At 40.4% G+C, this 22,953-nt stretch overlaps 1 protein-coding gene across 9 annotated transcripts in view; it reads right to left on the bottom strand.

Moving 5' to 3' along the window:
* The window catches only part of plekha7b (pleckstrin homology domain containing, family A member 7b), a 90,380-nt gene that overhangs the window by 60,714 nt on the left and 6,713 nt on the right, over nucleotides 1–22,953 (bottom strand). Inside the window, exon 1 of one of the 9 annotated variants that reach the window (XM_042514820.1) lies at nucleotides 5,645–5,775. The exons of the other annotated variants lie outside the window; for them this stretch is intronic. Within the exon in view, the coding sequence (XP_042370754.1) occupies nucleotides 5,645–5,718 (74 nt within the window). The 5' untranslated portion in view covers nucleotides 5,719–5,775. Of the gene's footprint in view, nucleotides 1–5,644; nucleotides 5,776–22,953 lie in introns of those variants that run through there. 9 annotated transcript variants of the gene reach the window in all.

Below are 22,953 nucleotides of genomic sequence, written 5' to 3'. Positions count from 1 at the left end.
AGCAGACTTATCTGCTCATCCTCTCTGATTAAATATGTTTCTCAGCTATTTCTCTGATGAGTGCCAAAGCAAAAAGATGAGAGGAGAGGAGAGGAGAGGAGAGGAGAGGAAAGGAGAGGATGGGCAGATAAGTCTGCTCTTTATGCTTGTGTACGTGTGCATGTGTATGTGTGCTAATATCAAATAATCTTCCTCCGAGAGGAGAGGAGAGGAGAGGAAAGGAGAGGAGAGGAGGAGAGGAGGAGAGGAGAGGAGAGGAGAGGGGATTCTGGGAAAACAGGCTCTGCATCATACCTCCACATAATTCCACATAACTGAATATCATTTGATATTCATACAAAGAACACTGTCAGAGCTTTCACAGCATCCCTCCTCTGATAAAAATGGATTCTGCATGGAGATGGTGCATCACTGCAGCCTCTTAGCCATCTTTCTATAAGGTACATGTGTACATCCATGTGAGGTGCCTACTTACGACACTGCTGTTTAAGGCTTTCAAGAGAATTTATGGTGAGGCAGCTTGTCCTGAATTCTGCAGCACAGATGTCAGTCAGAGATGACAGCTTTGTCTTCAGTATAACACGATAAATCACTCTCAGTCAGCGGCCATTAAAAAGTACAAGTATGCAGAATTGTGAAACAAAAGTAAAAAAAAAAAAAAAAAGAAAACACACAGTCAGCTTTTCATTCTGATAATAGACAATACTTTCTAGTTACAAGTCAGAGGTTTTTTTTACAAAAGAGAAAACCAGCTGCCCTCACTCTATCTAGGATCTAAGCGTTGTGCAGCAAAATAGCTGCAGTATTGTTTCCAAGATCAAGCTGTCAGCATCTCTAAGTAGCCAGGTGCACCTTCCAAATGCAGTCCTTTCAATCACAAACAGATATAACCCACATAGCAAGTGTATCCAAATGATGATGGCCTACCTGCAAGTTCTCAATGCAAGCCCTATGCAGCAGCAGTCATCATTTGCAAGACTAACTCCAAGCATTTTTCCTCGCCTTCAAGCTCAGAAGAGCTGTCTGCTCCCTGAGGTTTTACAGCACCAAATGAATGATCCGCGGCATGACTCTGTCTGATTCAGCCAAACTTAGGCAATCTGTCACACCACATACACACTCCCCTGAGCGCTCACAGACACACGCACACACTCAGACACAAATTGCATATGTTCATGGTCAGATTATCTGTTTGATCTCTAAACCCCATAATCCTGCAACATCAAAAATAAATCAAACATCACAAAAAAGTCAAACTGCAACAGACAACCATGGGAAAAAATAGGCAGAGATGGCTATTCTGAATATGTCTGAACAAGAGAACATGCGACTAGATCAGATTAAAGCGACAGAAATCCAGTTCACCTTTAAACAAAAATCTGGTGACTTCCACAAATAGCTTGGATGACATCCCATTTGAATGTAATGGCACAAGGGGGGTGTTAAAGCTGCAGGTACATGGTCTAATGAGGGCCAGCACTTGTTCTGTTCTGGGTGGATCAATATTTGGTATTTTTGCACATCAATAAGGTGCTCACAGGAGAACAGCTTTGTGATTAAGCTCAATAAACTCAAGCATAAGTGTTCCAATCTATCGCCTTTTTTAAATAATAAATATAATCAATATTATACCAAATACAGTACGACATGACCATCCCGAGGCCTGTAGGTATGTTCAGATACAGTGTGTTCATGCTGTCACCCCTTTTACTGTATGCTCTTTATCATGTAGAGAAACAAAATAGTACAGGCGTAGTTGAATTTCATTGTGTCCTTAAGGATTACATTATCTGAACCAGGGTAATCCCTGTTTTCTAATACCATTTCATGAAAGCATGTCACTTGCCAGCACTTTTGTCCAAAAGCAGAGGAGCAGATAAACAGCCAGTGAATCCTCTAACAATCGGATTCAGCTAACCCTCATGCTGTGAAACATGTCTAAATCCCTTACACAATCATGTCAGAGGCATTATTATGTCACCCCAACACTAAATACCTTCCTTGTACTACCAACTCTTGTCCGCCACACACACACAAGCACGCACACATTTGAAAAAACAAAGATTTGTTTTAACAAATGGGGAGCTTTTGTCAGCAAGATGACAGTGGAGGAATGTATCACATTATCCAACTGCTAAAAAATACTCTGTAAAGCACACTTAGAGACAACACTGGACAAATCTATTGTTCAAAGCTTTGATTACATTACATTTCCCTTTGGGATTTAGTGGTAAATGATAAAGTCATCACATTTAAGCAAAAAAGAGTACCGTAAGGGATACATTTGATTAGTCTTGTGATTTTTGCTGCAGAGAATCTTGGCCCTGAGGGTGTCCAAGCTTGTATAGTGCAGCACACTTTACTGCAGCAGACCTGTCTATATAACAATGTTTGCTTCAGTGTGTACAATGCATCTACAACGTGTTATCACAGGAGACAAACAGAGACTCTTCCTGAGTTCTCATCAAGATTGGCAAATAGCTTCTCCTCACAATCCCCTATTTGCAGGACATGCGGACTGAGTCAGCTCTTGATGTGTGTGTTTGTGTGTGTGATATCTGTTCCCTCCTGGGAGCTAACTGTGTCCAGACTGGCTCCAGGCTTGAAGGGACCTCTCTCCTGCAGTTCTCATTACAGAATCTGAGCAGACACACACCGCAGAGCAAAAGCAGCCTCTGAACACACTCCCACTGGGGAGCTGCATTACAGTGATACACAGGGTTAAGACAACACAGCTACTCCATGACTGCAATGCTCAGAGGCAATGAACATCATGCAGGTACCTCACACGGAGGCCCCAAAAACACATGACGTCTACTAGTATGCAAACAAATTTTTTTTATTGCCATTGTCTTCTTGTATCATGCTGTACAATAACAGTGTCTTCACATCTGTTCTGCATAAACATGCTGTACACAAAGCTATCCAAACCCAGCAGGTTTCTCTCACAATCTGTTCCCTCTAAATCATCTATTCATTTTCTGGTATTCCCCTTTTTAAAACACAAGAGCGCCATTTTTCAGTACAGAAATGACATAAAATACCCAATCACCATGTTGCATGATTAGACATCAAATAATAGTTATCTCAACACAGTACATAATGTTACAAAAATTATAAAAACTGATTTAACAATATGGTTTTGGCCCACTCCCATCTGTCCCTCTTGGTTGCTCTCAAACTATAACCCTATCATTTTATCGAGGAAATTAATCAGATGGATTAAATAAATGAGGTGAAGTTCCACTGGGCTGGCAGAGGGTAACTGAATTGAGAGGCTATTTTTAGATCTCTGTATCCTGAGAGTGTGGGGAGAGTTTGTAAGAGACTTACGAGGCTTATTAAGTGAGTGGAGGAAGGTAGGCCACATCTGGTGCGCAGCTCTTAAACTATGACTGGCCAGCAAGATTTTTACCAGAACAGTCCCTTCCCTAGACTTTCTATCCCACTCACAGCGGCTGATCTAAATCACAATCTCGGGAATTTAAAAGGTCACGGTCTTAATACAGAGAGAATGTACTCCCTTTTCAAATACCTCAACCTCCTGTTCCATATCATCATTATGTCTATTCTTAGAAGCATTAAGTCTCCCTGGAAATGTGCACAATGTCTGTGGTTAAGAAGAGGTCACCTCTTTTCTCTGATACCCCCTCCCCCCCATATCCATGGGTTCTCGGTCCCCTGCACCAATTTTAGGTGTGTCATTTTTCAGTTTGAAGTGCTCCAGCCATTCAAAGCCGCACTTAACAAAGATATGACCTCTATATCAGCTGAGCATACAAATGAAGCGTTGTGTCTTTTGGCCACATTTCACCCTGTGGCTGAGGGATGAAAGGGGATGGATGAGCTGGAGCTGGGTGTGACCGGGCTGTACTCAGCATTACTGGAACTGACTGGGTGAACTAAACAAAAAATCTGATGTTATCAACACACTGAGTAGAACCAGACCTAGCTGAGGCCGACCATTACATAATCCATTAAAAACAGACCACCACACAAGACTGGACATACTCACAAGAAGCTCTTTGATGTTGGTTTAAAATGAGCTAAGTTATAAATGTAGTTGTATATCCTGCAATGAAAACAACATTGCTTCAAAGCTCAGCAAAACTCTATCATCTGTGACTCTTTCTGTAGGTGAAATTTTGCAGCCTGGTGTTTGCAGCCTACTGCCTCGGTGCCTGAGAGCACAGCAGGAGGGCTGACCGTTGAGGGAGCACATGCAGGAATGATAAATAGGCTAAGTAACCTTATCGCTGCGACTGACATCGAGACCCTGACAGAATGATAATAAGCTCGTAATCTTTTGCATGGATCTATGACATCATTTCTGTGTTCCAACTCAATTACAAGTGATAAAATTAACCAAAGGGCAACTTAAAAACGGTCGGTTGCCACAAGGGTTGCAACGGTATGAGATTATCACAGTATGATAACTGTCTCAGAAAATATCATGGTTTCATGATATATACGGTATTACACAATTAGTATTATTTTTATTATTATCAATTACAATGAGCCTTAAATGAATGAAAACAGAAGTGTTTTTAGTCAGACAAACTTTATTTCAGTTAAAACTCAAGACAGCTTCTAATGGAAGTATGTGCAAAAAGGTAGTCGAGGGGGTAAAGAGATGCAAAGAGATGGGCAAGAGAGATTCTCTGTCTGATTGCATTTTTTTCCAATATCTTGGAAAAGTAAATGTAACCAGTATGATAACCGTCAACTGTCATAAGATGGTATACCCTGATATGGGTATATTGCTGCAACCCTAGTTGCCACTTCGTATATCGGTGACTACAGCTGTGCTGGTAAATCCCTAAATTTCAAACCATGTTAAGGCCATACACAGCAGCATATATGTTCAGTCCATTTTGATGCTGACACTTTGGGTAGAGAGCACAAGTCAATGATGCAAACAACACTGTCTACAAAAAGAGAGCTAAATGGTTCACCAGTGCATGAAAAAGTGTAATATGCAGCAGATGTGACATGCATGTGTGAGTTTGTTGTATATACAGTACTCATCTGTGTGTGTGTGTGTGTGTGTGTGTGTGTGTGCAGGTTGGGCCCTAATAGCAGCTGTGCTAAGAATGAGACCCAAGTAAACAAGCACATTCCTTTGAAAAGTGTATCTCTGGCTCAGTAAGAGGTGGGGAAGACTGCATCAAACCTCCACTACAGTCTAACCCTCGAGACATCCCACATTATTAACCGTGTATGTTGAAGAGCATCATAATCAGCCTGAGAGATCACAGTTCTGCTGACATCAACACAGCGGTCAGTGACCTGTGATCACTGCAGTGAGCATCTCTCTCTTTCTCTCCCACTCTGTCTTCTCATTCCTGGAGAGACTGCACCATTAGTACACATTGATATACGCTCTCCCCAAAGGCAATCCAAAGGTTTGTAAAGGCAAAACAGCCAGCTGCCTTCTCTGCCACAAACACAGACAATAAGACACTGTTCAGCACGGGTAAATTCTCCTCTCTGCACATACAGTTTGTACAAACACTTAACGGCATGCAATCCGAAGCACTTTATCTCCTGCAGCTGCTGGAGAGCTTCAGCAGACACACCTCCTGAGTAGCTATTTAGCGACACAATCCCACATATGTGCTGGGAGAGGGGCTGGGATACACACCTGTGAGTCGCACGATACACTGGCTGCCTCTTGTAAGGTGCCTGTAAGGCTGACTGTCCTGGTTGGCCCAACATGTTAGCTCCAGGACTGTGATTTGCTGTGTTCTGCTCTGCTCTTCTCAGTGGTGCCTGTGTGTGTGTACTCCTCTCAGCTGGTAGTGCTGCTGTTGCTGACGTCTTCTGCTGTGCACCGTGGCGTCGATTCATTCAAAACATCCTCTTTCCCGCTTCGCCTGTGTAGTGCTGCTGAGGTGGAGCTAAAAATATACGTAATCACTGAACAGTCCCCTGTCTCCAAGAGCATTAGGCTTCTCATAAGTATTATTAAAGCCAGCCGACTTCACCAATACATCATGTAAAAGGCCCCAGAGCACCAAGTAAAACCACAGGTACAAAGCATTAGCCATAACCCATGTAATCATATTCTCGTCTCTCACATATCCTCCCTGTAGTGGTTCTCTCTCTCTCTCCCCTCACCTCTCTTCGGCTCTCTTTTAATATATGCGTTCCTCTGTGGAGCTCTGCCGTCAGAGCACTTGCCTAAACTGGACACCCTCTCAGCTCCATTCCCTCTGCAGTCATGCAGGCAGAAATGCACAGCATGCACAGCGTACATGAGGAAAGGAATGACGAGGGAGAATGAGGAATTATAGTTGTGAGTAAGAAAAAAGGAGAAAGATAAGAAGTGAGAGAAAGTGTGTTGCAACATTAACATTGCACGTTATGTAATGATAAATAATTGCATAAACTATATATGTTGATCTTTGTACACTACTATTTTGGCAGTTAAGAGACATGCCTATGGCAGAATTCTTCAACTGTAAAAGACTAAAGGTATGCAGCCAGGGTTTGAAATAAGCACCAGCCACCAGCCAAATGCTGGTAAAATATGCAAGTGGCTGCTAGATTTTGCTTCATTTACCAGCCACAAAAACAAAGGTAATCTATTAAGTGGCTGGTAGATTTTGGAATCCGCTGGACACAGTGGCAGGTGGACAGAAAGTTTATTTCCAACCCTGTATGCAGCCATGAGTGTCACTGTATCACTTAGTAACTGTGATTCATTTCTGATGGAAACCTTTTTAATAGAGACCAAAAATGATCTCCAAAAATATGTAATTATTTTACAGAGACAGAGTTGATCTTGGTGGAAACTGCTCCGAGGATTTCACTAACCCTGGGTCTTCAACCGGGGGTATGTGACCCCTGAGGATCCTCAGAGTTACTGCAGTGGGGTCACTAATTTACCTCTTGATAATTTAATTAAAGTTGTGATTTCTTTTTTTTAATCTGTCTTACACACATTAACATAAATGCAACATAGTACTCCAAAGATAAATAGGCCTATTCATAATACCTGTTTAGTTTACAGTACACAATACTACTGATAGCCTAACTGTTACCCATGAATCCCTGTGCAATCATGTGAGCTAGCTAGTGCTACATCACTATGCAGCACTTTTTGGCCACATATTAGCCAACTACCTGTATTATTATCAGTATGTCATGTATACTTTTGTGAGCCGCAGCGCATCATTTTATAACTTTTTCAAGCAAGAAACACACCGTTCACCTTCAGAAACAAAAGCCACCAGCAAAAGCACAGAGAGTGAGGCTAACTACAGGCAAACAAACAAACAAAAAATAAACAAGAGAAGACCCAAAAATACTCAGATAATTCTCTCAAATTCAACTCAGTTTTATACAATATATGTTGTAGGGGTTCCCTGCTCCATCTCTCTTTTAGCAAAGGGGTCCTTGACGCCTGCACAACACAGTGCATTGTCAGACAACAATATCCACCAACGACAACATCACAACTCTCTTTTTTCTTTCAAATGTTCCCATGCTGCATGACTGTTAACAGCCTAAACAGGAAATACTGTATCATCTGATAAAGGAGGGAGAAAGTGAGTTGGGGAGATATAATTCACGATATGAGAAATGAAAGTGAAGACAGGGCTTTGACCTAACAGCTGAAGAGACAGATGACGATGCCATGCCTCAAATGCCTTCTATCAGCTAATAGAGACAGTGGGAGGGCAGGTGAAAAATGTTTTCTGCGCCAGCTAAGGACACAGGAAGTCAACTCACAGATTATACTGACAGTACCTGCACACATACATACACACACAAACATGCAGGTAATGCATCCAGCTGCTGCTGCCCTCATCCCCTGAGTTTCTTCCTCTGGTGCTCTCTCTCATCCATCTACACTCTCCTTCACATCTCGTTAGCATACCCCAGGAGTCGAAGGCACTCTCACAGCACGTAAAGATCTCTGCAGCGCTGTGGAGATGAGGATATGATGACAGATCTCTGGGTCGTACCACCACCAATGGTCATTTGAAATGCGCATTAGCCTGCTTTTAAAATTTTGCTTATTGAATGGAAAAACTACAACATTCACATTTTAAAACAGCCACACAAATGGCCAGAAAGAAGAACATTCCCAACGTGTCTGCAGCAAAGACAGGAAGCAAATAATAAATCATTTTCTACTGAAATAATGAATTAAAAAACAAATGCTTGTAATAACATTAACAAAACTTGAATAACCGCCTCACAATGATATGCCTTCATGAAACAGTCAAGTTGCATTCACAGTTTAAATCCATGTCTGTCCAAAATAATTTGTATGACAGTTGAAAATGCTTTAAATATGGTTGTTGCTGCATAGAAGCTACGTATAGTCAAGCATGGATGCTTCACGCACATCTTCAACTAGACAGCACAGAAGATCTGTACAATCAGCACAATCAAGGTGGACACCCGAGATTAATGTCACCAATTCAGTATCTGATCAAATATCTCCCCTTCTGTTCCAGAGCTGATACTGAATGAAAGTCAGAAAAGTGTTTTGCAGAATATTATGACGTTGATTTCACGAGAATGAGACAGACGCAAGGTGACAGTGACCTTGACCTTGGACCACCAAATTCTAATCACTTCATCACTGAGTCCACTTGGACGTTTATGCTCAATTTGAGGAAATTCCCACAAAGCCTTCTTGAGTTAGCGTGTTCACGAGAATGAGATAGATACAAGGTCACAATGACCTTGAACTTTGACCTTTTAGAAACACTGTAGATGATATTCAGAACATAAATATGGCAACGAACCTTGGTTTGATATGTTAAGATAAAGTGGATTGATAAAATTACACTGTCGGTCTGTTCGTGATCTGAGCTGTTCTGTTCTTTGCTGTGGTCGCAGGTCCAGCTGCGCACACGTTAGTGCATTTGCGACCCTGTGTATCCCATTTTCTAGCTAAGCGCTGCTGCTCTGCACAGCATGCATACAACAATTACCGATGATAGTGCTGTCCCGACCTATAGTGGTGAAATGTCGTCTTGAAGGAAGCGTGGTGCCGACACAAAACATTCACAAAGTTAATTCTGTCAGCACTGTTGCCATTGTTGGCACGCTTCGCTCAGTTAGTACCGTTAGCTGTTGGCTCCAGGCTCAACTGTTGAGAGCTGTCTGCAGACAATCCCGGCTCAGACTCTGAATCATAGAGATGCTCTGAATGTTAATACAGCTTCTTAAAGTACATTTTGCCACTAATACTTTGCTTCTTTTACCTATATGACATTTTAAATGCAGGACATTGTGGTGTTGCAACTTTTATTAAGTTAAAGACCTGAATACTTCTTCAAACACTGCCCCCACCAATAGCACGACCCTCAAGAAACTGCTAGAACTGAATCTCTATTTTAAATGGAAAGTGAATGAATTATAGAAAGGTCCCTTTTATCATGAGTCTATGAACACAAATCAATGAAACATGTGAATACATATAATAAAAGGGCATACATACATAACAAATAAACATTTTTTAGAGTTTTTTAAAGGTGAAACTGAAATGGCCATTTCAGTTGTGAGCCATTCTAATTATGTTGTGGTGTCTTGATATAAAAACACTTCCTCTCACTCTATTCAGCCCCTCTCTGTATGTTTCTGATAGCTACATTGTTGCTATATTGCTACTTACCAGTAAGTGATCAGATGTGGGAAGCAGTAAGTCCAATTCAAAAGTCTCAAATGTCCAAATCTGTCCTGATCCTGAAGACGAATGATGAGGTGCGTGCCCTTCTGTTCCTTTAATGTATGGTAACTGAGCCTGTCTTAACTGTGTGCACAATGCTAGGTGGGTGTGCTAGCACGGTGCACAAAGAGCGGTGTCAGATAGGACTATAACTGCTGTTTCAGCCCTCTCTCTCCACTCTGGATCACTCAGTAACACCGCCTGCACTTACTCTCTACTTAGCCTCTCCAGGGAAGAATGAAATGATAACGCTCTATTGTTCAGTCCCTATATAGACAAAGAAGAAGAAGGAAAGGGGAAGGGCGCAACTTGTTAAGAATCTCTGAGGCCACCACCGCCTTTCTGGTGACCACAGATGAGGAGTATTCACCTCAACGAGTTGTCCAGTCAACATAAAGTGCTGACCTTTGTCTCTGACTGCAACCAGAGCCTTCAGTCTAACCCAGAGTCCTCTTTATCAGATCACATCCCCGTCAGTCAGGGACAGAGAGGGAGAGAGGATGGAGGGCAGACTGTAGCTGAGTGGCTGGCTCAGGCTGCTGCAGTGCCGGTTCAATACTCCACAGACAGACATATAGATAAGAGCAGAGGGCGGGATGAGGGTGGCTTAGGTCGATACGTACGATGGACTGTCAGGTCAACATTCATACATCACTCTATCACCTGCCTCCACTGCTGTCCTCCTGGCTGCTGTATGACAAAATTATTAAGCTACAATATCAATCCTAGTTTGTTGTGCTGGCTAATCAGAAACCCAGCAAAGCAGAAAATTGCAAATATACTACAGGTGATACCCAGAAAAAATACACAGAAGTGTAGTAAATATTGTCAAGTAACTATGCAATAAAAAAGAAAAAAACAATCAGTCAAAAAAAGGAAAATGTCAATGTGACTGACAAATTAAACTAAGTTACCCTCATATTATAACTGAAGCCTTAAACTTGGCTATTAATTTAAACTTTTTTTTTTTTTTTTTTACAAGATGGTGAGTGGTAGACACAAACGGTGATGGAGGAAGTATTCAGATCCTTTACTGAAGTAAAAGCACTAATACTACTACTAATACTCTTATACTAATATTAATACTAATACTCTTATACAAATAAAGTTAAATAGTTCTGCATTGAAAAGAAAAAGAAAAAGTGTGTTAGTATAGCTGGGAAAATGTACTTAAAGTATTAAAAGTACAAGTCCTCTGTGCAGACAAATTAAAATCAATTTAATCAATCATAATAAAAATAACTTTTTACTTTAATAAGTAATGAAAAGAAGAGCAGCAAATCCCCATATAGTTTTAACATGACAAATGACTTAAAAGATTATCAAAATAGTTGCCAATAAATTCCTATAGATTAATCTAACTGCATCAAACTGTCAAACAGACTCAACAGCAATATCTAGTGGCTTCATATCAAACAGCACTTCTGAGCAAACACAAGCACATAATTCACTGCATCTCAATGCTTCACTGACAGATAAGGGCATACATCACTTAACAGTTCTTACAGTGATTTGAAAACGTCCAAATATGGCGTCAAAATCAGCTCCACATCTTTGCTGCACAATTCAAGCTTAATCTCACTTAGCAAATTACAGATGTGACGACTGATCAAAATCATCTCAAATCATGAAATCACAAAAACTTAGAATAGTAAAAAGGAGAATCAATCAGATCATGAATAGGGAGTTAGCTCTGCATCTCTGCACTAAAGCAAATTAAATTGGACTGCTTTGTGAGAACTCACACAGCTGTGCGGTCAATGTGTTCAATAAGTGCTGCAGTGACTGAAATTGCCCTAACCACCAGATCTGCTCTCCCTAGCATCGGCCAGACGTGCCTTTTCATTTATCCTTTTCACACTCAATTTTCCATTAATGGGAACAGCAATATTCAATCAAGCAATCCAGAATGAGAAACATTTTTCAGAGCTCATGCACACAATCTGCTGCTGAACATAAACTTATTGAGGTGTTGAGTTATTCAGACTTCAGATAATATACCTTAAGGTATATGTATAGAGCAAAATGGCAAAGCACCTTTATTGCTACAAATCCTATCACGAGTCAATAAATGTCAGATTAAAAAGACAAATCTGTACAGATCTTTAGGGTGTTATATTGAAAAATAGTTGTAAGTACAGAGGAAATCAGTTATGTCCAAGGTCATCCTGTATTCAACAAGTCTTTGATTAGTCTCTGATTTCCTGCCTTGACCTGATCTTCCACAACACACTATTTTTTTTGTGTGCATGTAAACACTGTTAGAATGTACTTTAGTACTTTAAGCTGTGTCCCAATTCAGTGTCATATTCTAATGGATCGTTTCATTAAAGCTGCATTAAAACTTGGAAAAGCAGATTAACATAACAAGCTGAGAAATCCACACAAACCTATCATCACTTTCAATTTTTTATGCTAAACTTTTTGGCAAAAAGGCGCCTATTTAGAAATCCCAGCAGACACAGAAAAACATTGGCATTTTGAATTGTTTGTCAGGCCACCTAATGAATTTAAGACCAATATTCACTTTTTTGCTGCTCTTTTTGGTCCTCCCCAACTCCTGCAGGGAACCACTCTTCTCTTTAGCAGCTAAGTGCACCAATATGTTTAGCAGCTACAGTCACTAACTTTGTCTGTCTGCCTTTAGAGCTGATAAGAGTGTGAAGTTGTTATGATATTTTCTGCAAGTGGAGTTGTAAGAGTATGAGATTTTATGACCGTACAATACCCGTTTAAGAAAATATCATGGTTTCATGGTCTGTTACATGACCCTTAATGCCAAAAACACACCAAGCAGCAGCTTGCAACAATAATTACATGTTTCTGCAGATGGGGCACGTGTTCATGTGTTTCAGGAAGATAGAAATTATTTTCCACAAATGTCAAAATGTTACAGAACTGTATGCACTGACTGGCTGCAAGGCAATATTGCACATTTCAGCAACACGGCAATATGAAGTGCTCTATTTAAACATCGAAAACATCAAGACGGTGCAAAAGAAACACATTATGAAAGGACATTTAAATACAATTAAAAACTTAAAAAGCCAGAGAATAGCAAAAACAAACAAGCTAAAAAATACTATGACAGGTATAAAGTACAAATTTAAAAGTTACAGCGCAGCATTAGAAACTGATAAATATTTGCTTTTGTGGTTATTGTCTGGATGCAATTCGCCACTTAAAGTTAAACTATCCCCTTTTTTTAGTTTGGCTGTATTTCACCACAGAATCAAACAGTCGCGGCTTCCCATAGACATCAGATGACAGCTCGCCGCAGCCCGCACTTCACCACTGTTTGGTGAGCTTGTGGTGTAAAGGAATGACAACAGGTCTTGCTTTGGTTGACCAAAGTCTTCATAATAGTCGACATTTGAATCCATTTTTTGAGTCCAACAGCCCGTCAAGGAGGAAAGGATTCATCGTGCAGCTGCACTCTTCTTCAGTACTGTATTAGTAAATGTATATGGTATGAAATCATTTTTTAAACCAACCATATCTGTGGGTTTGTCACCGCAAGTGACACTTTTCACATCACACCTATTCATTTAAATCACTGTTGGTATAAAACTATGGGTAAGTGCAGCTTTAACACAGTTGTTTGAACTTTAAAACAGTGACTCAGATAGAAGTTTCTTTCGACTCTGCTCTGTGTGTAGCATGTACTGTATGTAATAGTTTAAGAAAGGGCTCTTTAGCAGTTTCACTGTACAACTGAGTAAAACACTTTTCATGTAGTATCTTAACTTTTATCAAATGAACCTTAGCTCTTTTTTATCTAAATGCAAATTTTCTATGCTTGCAACAACAAAAAAATCAATGCCATTATGCTATAGTGTATTAGATTTTCTGCTGGTGATGTGAGCATCACACATTTAAATTACCTGTTTTATTGTTCATCACTCTTACATCAAACACTGGGACCTTTAGGAAGAAATAAAAAAAAACAGTACTTCATGAAAAAGGTTAGCCCGCGTCTCAGATGTGCTCTCTAGAAACTAGACTTTCTCTTTTTACACGACATCCATCTTCCAGTTCTCTGGCTGCTAACTAATCACTTCTTTTCTCACCCGTCTGGCGAGATGAGAGCAGTGTGGGACCTGCTTCTCTCTGCAGTGGCTCCAGTCACACTCTGACAGAATGCGGCAGAAAGAACTGTCATCTGAATTCAATCAGAGGGAGGGTACACAAAATCTTTCTTTCCTCCAGAGAGGCAGCTGAATTTACTCAGGTGCAGAGCTTTCTTCTTTAACAACACGAAAGGAGTGACACAAAAAAGGGAGGAAAAAAGTTTTGTTTTTCTGTATAATTCTATTTCTGTTGCATGCTGGTTCCATTCACATTTGCTGTACATTATAATAACATTACAGATATCCATACTGTAATCACATTTATGTACAAAAACTTAAAGCAAAATACAAAATCTATCTTTAATAATACTATTAAACCAGTGTTACCTTGTCTCAATCTGCCTCTCCTTCTCCTCCAAACTGGAGGGCTCCAGCTCAGCAACCACCTCTGTTTCATGATCAGCCGAGTCAGTCCCCTGGCCAAGGGGCAGGCAACTGCAACAGCAGGTCCCCATCCCGTCTCGGGCATCTCCCCTGCCCTGTCTCAGCTCTGACTCCTGCTCCAGCTCTGACTGGTCAAACTGCTCAAGCCGCCTGGACGGTGAATGACTCATTCTAGATAATGTATATCATCCCACCGAGCACACCTCTTAATGTATTCATTCATTGCAGGTTCTTGGATAAATATTGCAAGTCCAAACAAGGCCTGATGGAAAGCTTCCTTTGTATTCTGAAGCACAAACGTCCACTGTACCAGTCTCTCAATCTACTCATTGTTTTCACCGTCTTTATTCAGTCCGCTGCTTTAACCTCCGACTCTATTTGTAGGCCCCGACAGTACTGTACAGTATGTATTGTTTAACTGACACAAGCCTTGTAATAAATCACCAAATGACACGATATTGACAACATAGCTGTTTATAAAACACTGTGGTCTGAAGGAAAGTGAAGGTTCGGACTGCCCCAAACGCACTGAGAGAAGACAGATGCACATAATAGTTGGACATGATTTTAACATGATACAAGGATCCACTGATAATGACAAAATAGTCAACATAAATCACACTACAAGAGTGAGAAGACTTGCTTCCTCGCCATCAGGCATTTTGCAATTCCTTGGCCATAAATGCTAATTTTCAATTTCAGTATTTCTGCATCTGCTGCTAAAGATGGTGTTTGAATGTGCTCTGTTGCCAGCTTTGCAGGATTAATGATTCGTGCATCAAGGCGAGATTCACTGTCTATGCACGTTTGTTATCAGGAAATTTAAGTGTTTGCAATGTTCCATGTGTTTGGTGTGAGCGGATGTGTGAAAGACAGAGAGAAAGTAATCAAGCTCTACTATTGCTCCACTTTAATCATCACTTTGCCCTGTAAAAGAAAATATTACGGGCACTGTTTATATGACGGTGCACAGCATGGCAAAGGAGCACTACATCATGTTTTGCTATTCTCTTGACCTTGAAATACGTTTAGTTCGTTCATTCAATATTTTCATTCACTGCACAGCACACATGGTGCAATGGTGGGTAGAGAAGCACAACAAGCAGGGAGTAAAATTAAAATGAGGCAGCACAAGCGAAGGTGCTGGTATTTTGACAAAAACTAGGATTGTGATGCTGCAATAAGAATGACTGACACCATCCGTGTTTTCAGCTAATTAATCATTTGATCATTATCTAATTTCATCAGTAAGTGCAATTAAAATGCATGATGATCAGAGAATAATGAAAACAAGAATCAATCGTTTCAATGCAATCTCCAACCAGCAGGCATTTTTAAGCACAGAGAGAGGAAATGTTTTTTTTTGGCAAAGCATTTTGTGCAACATGGTGTACGAGTGCAGTGCTTTTTAGTCGCCCGTCATAGTAATACTGTCTCCAAAATTAAATTTCTTTATTTTGCAAGGATAAGGCAGGAGTAATCTGATCCATCAGGATTTTGCCTGTCCAGAATGACACCACCATTTCAGAGTATCTATTTTCAGCTGAAGGTCACTGTCTCAACAAACAGCTTGAGGGAAGGAAAAAGAAAGAGAGAGTGAACTGTGTTTACAGGCAAGCTCACACGAGGAGTCTGCAGATGTGATGTATATCTGAGACAGTCTATACTATAATATATATGACTTACGCAACAAATATGTGAAAATAAATAAGTAAGATTCCTAAGAACAATGGACTGAAGTGTGGAAGTTGCACAGGTTGCCAGGCATAGCCCTCTCAATTTAATGTCTCTGATCACATATACAAACACACAAAAAAGTCTATTCTAATTGTAGATTGGTTGCTAATTTTAATCTTAACATACTTATGCTGATCCTGTGCTCACCACAAATCTCTGTTGTAAACAGAAACCTGTCCGACAAAAAAAAGCTCATCAGAGTCAGCATAGAGGCATAATGGAAATCATACAGCCAAACAACAGATTCACTAAAGCCAGGACAGACTGTGTCAATAAAGAAAATTATGGGAAAATAGCTGAGACACCATGTTTCTTTTTCTAAACCCAGTCACAGTAACTTAAGGTTAATTATGCATCTTTAAATTAAACAGATACTTTGCCGATTATCAATGAGATTTATATCAAAACAATGTGGGCACTATGTGTAGATGAACTGTGGTAAACTTTCTTCCATCTCACCAGTGCCTAGATATCCTCCATCCCATCCAGCTGGCTCTCGGGGCTGTTGCTTAAACTACAGGCTGTACTTATTTTCATATTGACAGCCACCCCCACCGCCGAAAACACACACTTAAGAGTATACAGCTGATCAAGAGAACACACCCGGCCCTCTCTCTGTCCCTCACTGAAATCTGATCAAACGGTAAAACTAGGTAGTGCTGATCGAATATAAATCAAGATTATGTTACCGCACTGCCTATTTCTCGCCTAAAATGTTTTCAGAAACATATTTTAATGCCCCATTCACAGTAATGGTGAGAGTTTGTGAACAGGAAGTGGGTACCACTGCTTCCAGCAAAGTGAAAGTGGCAGCTGAAAAAAATGAAGATCAAAGGGTAAAAACGGATCAAATACAAACCAAGATTATGTTACTGAGTTGCATATTTCTCCCCTAAAATGTTTTAAAGAAACATGTTTGAGCTGAACTGTTTAACTGTGATACGAAGCCGCCTTTGTTTCACACAGACCAGTCCACATTACATCAAGTGCATGACATTCTGGTAGTTGTAGGTTTTCAACCTCTTGAGCAAAAGCATCTTTTCTCTGGTTGTGTAGCACGAATTTCTAAAGTATTTGCATCTTTCTACTTCAGGGTTTTATGTGAGGGTCTCCTATATACCAGTCAAATACTTCTTTAAGAGCATAACTCCAGGAAGGTACCTTAAATTCAATGCAATTTCATTTATAAAGCCCAACTTTAAAAATTATAGTTTGCCTCTGAAGGCTTTACGGACATGTGTGCAAAAAATGTGTGTATGTATGTCTCATAATTCATGGGAAAGACGCTGCTTCAAGAAATATGGTTTCTACAGTAATCTGCCGATCTCCATAGAGGCATTTCAACAAGCACAGCTGGCCCATTTGGACATGAAATTGTAGGGCGAACACAACATGGAGTGCAAGGTGTGCCAAAGCATGAGCAAGAAAGGGCCCGCGCACCTGCTCTATATAAATATGTAATTAATATTTGCTCACTAGCACACATACAGTATGAAAGCTGCTGGTGTTTTGGGATCTTATTACATGAAACATCTGACAAAAAGTTCCAACTGGATGAACCGAATGACATACCCAGTTTCATGCCTGCTTTTCTTTATCATCCAGGCAAAATTTAAACCTGGACGCTCTCTCGGATATCACAATGAAATTCTATGTTTGTATACACACAGAGGGCTGCAAGTAGACTACCAGTGAAGATGAACAGCTGCCTCACTGTTCCTGTCACCCTCACCTCAGCTTTGCTGAAACAAAAGCATTCGCGCTGATCCCTCTGCTGCCTGCTGCCTGGGGGCTGGAGAGCCCATCTGATTGGTATTCAGTGATGTGTTTTCAATCTTTCTTCATTACTTCCCATGGCACCCGACAAAGATTCTCAAACAGCGTCCCTTTACATGCACGGTCCTTTGTACAAACATGAGGTTAGTTATAACGGTATTCAGGCTCATCTACAATACCCAGGGGAATTTTAGACTAACGTCAGTGAAATATGTTGTTAAGCTTCAAAACATTTCTTAAGGATGAAGTCTGAGGTCCCTTTCTGAGTCTTAATCTGAGCATTGACCATTTCTGAGCGGGTCACTAGTGAGTTTCTGCTGCTTCTTTGAAAGAAAAAAAAAAAAAAAAAGAAAAACAACTCACAGGATTGTCTTCCTGCCTGAGCTCAGAGGAGGACCAGTTGGGAAAACACTTTAAAACTCATATCCTAAATCCACTGTGGTACAGCTGTCTCACACAGAACGGTCCTGCGCTAAGAAACACATTTTCCTCACCTCAAAGTCAAGTACAGTGTCACAGGTGTAATTTTACAGTTTGAAAAAGACACAATCGGCATAATTCACAAACAGTGCATTTGCACCAATCTGCTAAAACTGTACACACAACCATTGTATGCACAAATCTGGGAATCCTCAATATTTCCAAACTAATTTTTTTCATATTCTGCAAAAACAATTAGAAGTGCCTCAGACCATGAGAATGTCAATGTCAATAGATGTAAAAACACCCCGTCTAGTTTAATCCATAACATTAAAACTGAAATAATTTAAAAAGGCTTAAATAGACAACAATATTTAAAAATTTTAATATACTCATGCATGCATGCCGTGTGTCCCATTGCAAGCTTTCAGTGAAGTACATGTGAATGTTAGTATTGAAATGTAAGAGTTTGGTTTTTCATTGCTTTTACTAAATCTGCCTTGGGTTTTTTTTAAAGTTTTTTGGTTTTTTTTTTTGCTTTTACTGCCTTTAATTGACAGGACAGTGTGAGTGTGAAAGGGGGAGAAAAAGAGGGGGAGACATGCAGCAAAGGGCCAAGGCCGGCTTCGAACCTGCGGCCACTGCGACAAATACACAGACTCTGTACATGGGGCGCCGCTCTATCCACTGATCCACCAGGCGCCCCATTATTATTATTAACAGGCACCATGGGTACACAAAAGAATCTGATCTACCTCAAAGCAGGTATTAAGATGCTATGTCTGGCCTTGCTGGAAGAACTTCTCTTTGCACGCATCAGTAAATGAGGCCCAATATTCCTAAACAGTTCAAGTTAAGGATGTTTTTTTAGTATTTAAGGAATTTTACCATCCATTTATTTTTCTTGAAGGAGCACAATGGTAACCCCAGAATTACATACAAACAACTTTCATATTAAAAGAATCTAAAAATCTGCAGGTATAAAGGTCATTAGAAGGACCTTGAGGCTATTTTTTCTTCTTTTTTGGCAATGATGTTTTGAACTCAGCAGTAAGGTATGGATTTGCTGTGTTCGCAGAAAAAGAAAGCTTCATTAAACAGCTTTAAGATAAGGGCCTGTAGGGATACTAAACTTCTTTTTTATCCCCTATTAAAATACCCTGCTTCAAAACTCCCAAAACATCCCCCGGCTAATTAACTCATACTGTCTTGATCAAACAAAATAAGTCAGCTAGTTACAGAATACAAGCACAACCTAAAACATAACAAGCAGCAGGAGAATGGGAAGATAAACACTATAAAATATTGACAGGGTTATCACAGCTGACAGGTAAATGAAGCTGGGACAGGAGAAGCCTTTTTTTGGTGTGAAATCCATCAGTTTTACATTGACCACTTCTTCCTGGACTTCCAGTCCACAGAATCGAAAGCAACAATGTGAACTGTGTCCTCAACAGGATGCCATTGTACCTCAGTGGGGTCATTTTTTTCCTCAGGGAGCTATAGAATTGCACATTTCCTATGCTCAGTGAGTGCCAGCGATGTGGTGGAGAGTAAATCCAACTGAACTCGGTGTCCCCAGCTTTAACCATGTGAGAGATACATTTCGGTTGATGACAGTCGGGCCCTCCTTCTATTATAACTTGGAAAGGGAGCTTAGCTCAGTTGCACTGTAATTATGTTTAACAAATCTCATTGTCACACTCATCATTTTTCAGCCTTCTTTTACCGTCCAGTTCCTTGCTTAATTTGCATTGATTACACATGTTTACCTACACGCACTGACCTGTTTCATCTGTGGCACATTATCTTCAGAGATTGAAATGGGATGATTTTGGAAGATCATTTTGAAATTGGGTCACTTCCTTGGAGATTTGCCAGAAGTGTGACAGACAGACACACTTTATTTCAATCTGTTTCACATGGCGGCAGAACTCGGCCATTAGTTTTGAGAATCTTACGCTCCAAATTTCAATCTATTGATTTGTTAAAACCTGGGTAAAGCAAAAATAAATATATATGTGATGAATCTGTCGGGCAACAGAAAATGTGTTACTAACCTTCCAGTCAATTCTGCATATTTAAAAAATAGCAAAGAATATGAAATTAGGTTTTAAAATTTTGGAAAAATGAGCAGTATTTTCTGCTCTGTAATACCAGGGGCATGTCCGCTGAAGGAGCTGAAATTATGGTGACAACTAACATTAAAGATTGTAGCATTACATTATCATCATCATTATCATTCTGTTCACCCTCTGTGTGTCTTTCAGTCTGATAAATACATGAATAAATTTGTCTGTTAAATGCCACAATCATAAATACACAAGCAGAATTCTGTCATTAACGCACCTTTCAGTCGTTTCAGCTCAAATCTGCTACCCAGTCCGCCGGCAGTTACTGCTTACTGCTTTGGGTGTGTGCTTTGTGCTAACATCAGGCGCTAAACGAGAGCCTGTAACATGCAGCAGCTCTCTTGTTCTTTGGCTCGAGGTGTGTATGTTACTGTGCTACTGGTTAAGCAAGAGTCTGTAGCTGCATGGCAGCTCACTCTTCGAATCAGCGGACGCGTGTGCTTTCTGCTACTGAGTTAGCTGCTAACCAGAGTCTGTTGCATCGCAGCGACTTGTTCTTCATTTATGCGGAGGGATTATGTTAAGGATGAATCCAGCGCATCATCGCCGAGGCTTTTAGGCCCAGCCCAAAAATCCACAGCTTGACGATCAAACTCCACAATGCAGTGCTACACAGTCGTTTTACGTTTTTTCAGCAGCTATTTTCTTACATCTATAACGTGTTCAGAAAGACATGACAGATTTTGCTTTAATGTTAGTAAAGTACTGTAAACTACATACTTTAAACTGTATTTATATCCTTAGTTTGAGTTGAGATACTGAAAAAATGTCAGACTCGTATACTTTTGGAACATGATAACAAACATACCACCAGCAGCCATTAATCAGATAGTTCAGGTCTGCAGGCTGGCCTACAGCGAGGTGTAAATAAATGTGAGTTTTGCTACAGCAGCAGTGTCTGAACAATCCCTCTTTTGTACTCCGACTCAGCTAAATTCCACAAACAAGACACAACCAAATCTACCGACCGTTGTCACGGTAGCACCATGTGGACTTTAGTCCTACTTGAGTTTGTTGCCGTTTGCTTCCTGGACAGCTAACAGACAAGAGAAGCAGGATGGAGATCCTAAAAATCTGACTCCATTTAAAAATTACAGAGTGTGAGATGAAATCTCATCAGGCAAAAAGAGCCACGATTTGCAGCCTGGAGCAGAAAAATAAACTCACCTAAACTTAGTGCCAGTGGGGGATGTCTCTGTAGTGTTAATAGGAATTTATAAGTGCTGAGTTAAAAATACTTGTGATGATTTTAATGGTCTGAAACATGGCCCCGGTCCAAGTTGTGTGGTCCTTCTCCAATTTTTTTAATGTGATGTGAGGCGTAATCCCATAGAGCCGCAGCCATCTTCACTGTCTTCAGCATTTCAGCTTTGCCTGCTAACATCAATACCCAAAGCATATCTTGCACCAAGGCTGTTAACATGTTCCTGGAGAGTAGGCTGTCTTTAACTTTTAATCTGCCAAGCCAGCTCGTGCGTTTTAACAACAAAGTAGCAACAAATTAACCAGGCCTGTGTATCCACTCATATAGCCTAATAAGCTGAGAGTCGGAGTTAAAAGCCAGGTAGGCTTAACATTAGCAACACTTCTACAATTACCCTGTATACACATGGGACAAATACAGAAACGTAGCATCATCCAGGTCGGCTATAAATCAAATAAACCACCGGAGACAAACTTCTCCACAATGGAAAGATGACAGTCCTCCATCACCACAGAATAATAAATGCTCACATCAACAGAAACTCCCCCCACTGAGGTGTAATGAAAAGGCAGAGCTTCTTCACAGGCCCAGCTCTTAGTCAAAGTAATTATCTATATGAACACTAAGCAGCGATATGGGACTTCACAGTCAAACTGTTTCAAGAATTAAATAAAGACCAATCAATTTATCACATAGCAGTTGAGCATACAGAGTTGTCTCAGTACTGATAGCCCAAGATTTTCTGTCAATTCTTATTCATCAAATCATCTGCTAATCTGTGCACCTGCAATCTGTATTAAACTATTGTCATTTCATTCACCTGGCCTCTCCTGATTAAAATGTTGTTTTTGGTTTCGAAAATGTTGAATGGTAAATGAACTTGCACTTTGTAGTCTAAGAGCCACTCAAGAAGCTTTAACACTACATGTTCACTGTTGGCTGAGGCCACCATACAGGCTGCCACCTGATACCCAACTACAGTAAACACTCACAAGTATCCACACACCGACGGCACAGCCACTGGGAGCAATTTTGGGTCCAGTGTCTTGCCCAAGATCACTTCGACATGCTTTTCTTTAAGGAGACCAAAATCCTAAACTTTCAATCAATAAAGTCATGTTCATTCATTTCACCTTATTTCACCTTGTCATTATTGAGAGCTGTTAAGCCTGGACCGAGATATCACTGTATTAGTAATTTCTCAAAATACAATTGCTGGTATATCATTAAAAAAAATAATCACCCAGGAGCTACCTATTCTGGCAAACACACAATGATAAATACTATGTATTTACTATCTTTCACACGCCATGAGAAAGTACGAAGATGTCAGCCCTGCTGAATGGTACAAGAGAACTGTCTCGGTGTGTTCCTATCCACCATTTGACTTCACAAAATAAGCCCCCGAAAACACAGAAACAAAGACCAAACACGAGCAAAACAAGATCCTTCCACCAAGCCAACTGGGCAACAAGTAGT

Source organism: Plectropomus leopardus, chromosome 1, assembly GCF_008729295.1.
Source record: "Plectropomus leopardus isolate mb chromosome 1, YSFRI_Pleo_2.0, whole genome shotgun sequence".
Taxonomy (NCBI): domain Eukaryota; kingdom Metazoa; phylum Chordata; class Actinopteri; order Perciformes; family Serranidae; genus Plectropomus; species Plectropomus leopardus.
Note: the sequence above shows the minus strand (reverse complement) of the source record. Positions and strands in the feature narration are given on the sequence as shown.